At 35.9% G+C, this 3,333-nt stretch overlaps 1 protein-coding gene across 1 annotated transcript in view; it reads right to left on the bottom strand.

Moving 5' to 3' along the window:
* Positions 1–3,333, bottom strand: part of LOC106867383 (WD repeat and HMG-box DNA-binding protein 1) — a 38,985-nt gene that overhangs the window by 28,649 nt on the left and 7,003 nt on the right. Inside the window, exons 4-6 of the mRNA XM_052971559.1 lie at positions 2,911–3,019; positions 1,049–1,146; positions 258–303 (exon numbers count right to left, since the gene is read on the bottom strand). Of these exons, the coding sequence (XP_052827519.1) occupies positions 258–303; positions 1,049–1,146; positions 2,911–3,019 (253 nt within the window). The remainder of the gene's footprint in view (positions 1–257; positions 304–1,048; positions 1,147–2,910; positions 3,020–3,333) is intronic.

The following is a 3,333-nucleotide window of genomic DNA, read 5'->3' as shown; positions in this document are numbered from 1 at the left end:
TATATATATTTATTTATATATATATATATATATATTTATATATATTTATATATATATACAACGGACTTGTTTCAGTTTCCACTTACCAAATGCAAGGCCAAGTAGAAGACACTTGCCCAAGGTGCCACATGAACCTGCAAGCATGTGGTTGGGAAGCAAGCTACTCACCACACAGCCACTACTGTGTGTATTACAGCTGCACAACAACATCTTCACATGTAGACATACTGTTTGTATTATGTGCCAGAGAAACTTACCTCTCCAAGAGGGTCCCAGCATAAACGACAAAGAGATTTCGCCAAGCTGCAAAGAGAAAGCATGAGAAGAAAACAGGAATAAATTAGCATCCATAAAATATATATGCATTTGATAAATTCAATAAATTCCAAATGTATAATCAACAAATAAAGAACCATAACCACAATCGTTATTTTAATATCCACATTTCCATTATTTCATGGGTCAGACAAAGTTTACATTATTTATATTATTTATATTTGTACCAGACAGAGTTTAATTGAGGTAGGGGTTTTTTTTTTTACGGCAAGTTGCCCTTCCTGTTACCAATCCCCATCTGTTTCCAAGCAAGATAAGATTTCTCCACAAGACTTGTTCTCACAGAATATATTGGAAATGAATGACACTGCTTGGACAACAGTGACACTCATCATCATCATCATCATCATCGTCGTTTAACGTCCGCTTTCCATGCTAGCATGGGTTGGACGATTTGACTGGGGACTGGTGAAACCAGATGGCTGCACCAGGCTCCAATCTGATTTGGCAGAGTTTCTACAGCTGGATGCTCTTCGTAACGTCAACCACTCCGAGAGTGTAGTGGGTGCTTTTACGTGCCACCGGCACAAAGGCCAGTAAGGCGGTACTGGCAACAGCCACGCTCAAAATGGTGTATTTTACATGCCACCCGCACAAAAGCCAGTCCAACGGCACTGGCAACGATCTCGCTCAAAAGTCCTTACACATGCCACGGGCACAAATCCACTCACAAGGCTTTGGTCGGCCTGAGGCTATAGTAGAAGACTCTCACCTCACATCACTGTATCGTGCTAAACCATTCCATGTCTTCACACTGGTATGAGTAGACATTGACCAGACACGGTAGGATCCATCACAACTGGACGATGCCTGAAACGGAATCAAAGAAATTCTTATTCAACCAAGAGAAACATTATTACAACAGAATGATTATTACAGTTATCTTTTACACCACAGCAAACAAAGAACTGATGGATCAATTATATAACCAACAAGAATATTTAGTCAAAGACAAACTGCTGGACTTGATTTTTTCTCTTGTTCATCCTCTTACCGTCTTGGCATCATATTTCTTTTAAACTACAGGGTGTCCACAAAGTCTGGGTATATGGGGATTAGCACATACTTTAAGGAATAATAATTTCTTATATTTAATTGTTTATGTTATGATTTTATTTACTCCATGTACCCACATGTGGATTAACACATACTTTAAGAAATTATTATTTCTTATATTTAATTGCTTATGTCCTCGTGCGGGTGACACATAAAAGCACCTACTACACTCTCGGAGTGGTTGGCGTTAGGAAGGGCATCCAGCTGTAGAAACTCTGCCAAATCAGATTGGAGCCTGGTGTAGCCTTCGGGCTCCACCAGTCCTCAGTCAAATCATTCAACCCATGCTAGCATGGAAAGCGGACGTTAAACGATGATGATGATGATGATGATGTTATGATTTTATTTACTCCATGTAGCCAGACTTTGTGGACACCCTGTATACTGTTTGTTTCAAATCTGCATTTCAATTAATACTAGAAATACAAGGTGTTTAGGCTAAATTTGACAGATTGCTTAAAAGAACAAAGAAATGCAATAGCCCATCCGAGAATAAAAGCATTTATAAAAATCAAAATATATCAAATAGATTATAGCCAGGAGATAAGTTTTCTCAAAATAGTCCAAACAGCATGTAATGAAGAATTTAGTGATATAATTTTGTCAAGACTAAGCAGATATTTGAAATTTAAATTAACATAAAATTGTGACGGAAAGTTTTTTTCAATTTAGATCATATTAAAACATGAGGTTTCTATCATAGAACCAGGAGAAGTCTCTGTCTGGTTGGTATTGTGTTTTTAAATATAAGAGGGTATTATCTCCAAATGAATGCTGCAGTAAATTTGTCTTTCAAGAAGGGTTTTACATTAAGTATGATATATAGATCGCTGATGACTAAAACAAGTAAAAGATATACAGGTCAATCAAAGGTAGGAAATTCTTTCTCAATTCTGAAGGAATGAGAATGAGAGAGAGACAGAAATAGATCGACAGATGTGCAAATAGATAGACACAGAGAAAAAGAAAGGTAGTGAGATGAAGTATTAAAAGTTAAACAGCAAAAAGGAGAGAAGAAGGAAAAGAAACCAAACAGATAACAGGATAGAAAGGTGGATGAAATATTAACCCATTACCCACCAGTGATCTCATATGAGATCACTTAAAAATTACAAATTTCATAATTATCTGTCAATATTTACACATATCATCTAACCTTTTTGCTATATCTACTAGGTATATTTCTCTGATATTCAAATGAGGCTTGCTAATTTTTCATCCAATATCTCGCTTATTTCTATTTAAAATGTTATTTTGAAATGTTATTTTGATCATTCCAGCGTGTTTCTAAGGCTGTTTTATGCTAGAAATCAAAGTTTCATAAAAAAAATTCCAGTTAATAGAATTATGGGAGGTAATGGGTTTAAAGGCCAGCTACACTGAGGGCTGTACTGTCAAGGAGAGAGAGGAGGGGTACAGAGACAAGAAAATATTGGTTGAAAGAGTAAAGTCACATTTAATACTGGTAACAAGCCATGATGTAGAGATAGAAAGAGAAATAAAAGGAAGCTAACGAACCAGAAAGAGTCCTTTGGGATGTAAAGCCACACTCAATATTGGAGCTTCGTGTCCTTGGAGAGATTTCTGTTTGCTTGATCGTACATCTGTGATTTTGATCATGAAGTCACTAGAAGGAAAACAGACATCTTACTTACAAACTAGCTGTGCGTATACATATATCATCACATTGTACACATAAATGCATTCACATATATATATATATAATTAATTAATTCAATAATAGGATAAAATCTTTTACAAGAACTTATCAAGTAGCTAGCGTGAAAATAACTTCATAAGGGAAAAAAAAACCATCATTTATTCCCTAGAATATATTTATTTATATTTATATAAGGGCATTACTATAGAATAATGCCTCACGCTGAGGGACTGCTAAGGTCTGTTTATTGTGGTAGTTTGACCTTAGCAGTCCTTCATAGC

This window comes from Octopus bimaculoides, chromosome 11, assembly GCF_001194135.2.
Source record: "Octopus bimaculoides isolate UCB-OBI-ISO-001 chromosome 11, ASM119413v2, whole genome shotgun sequence".
NCBI lineage: Eukaryota > Metazoa > Mollusca > Cephalopoda > Octopoda > Octopodidae > Octopus > Octopus bimaculoides.
This window is presented reverse-complemented; position numbering and strand designations above follow the sequence as displayed.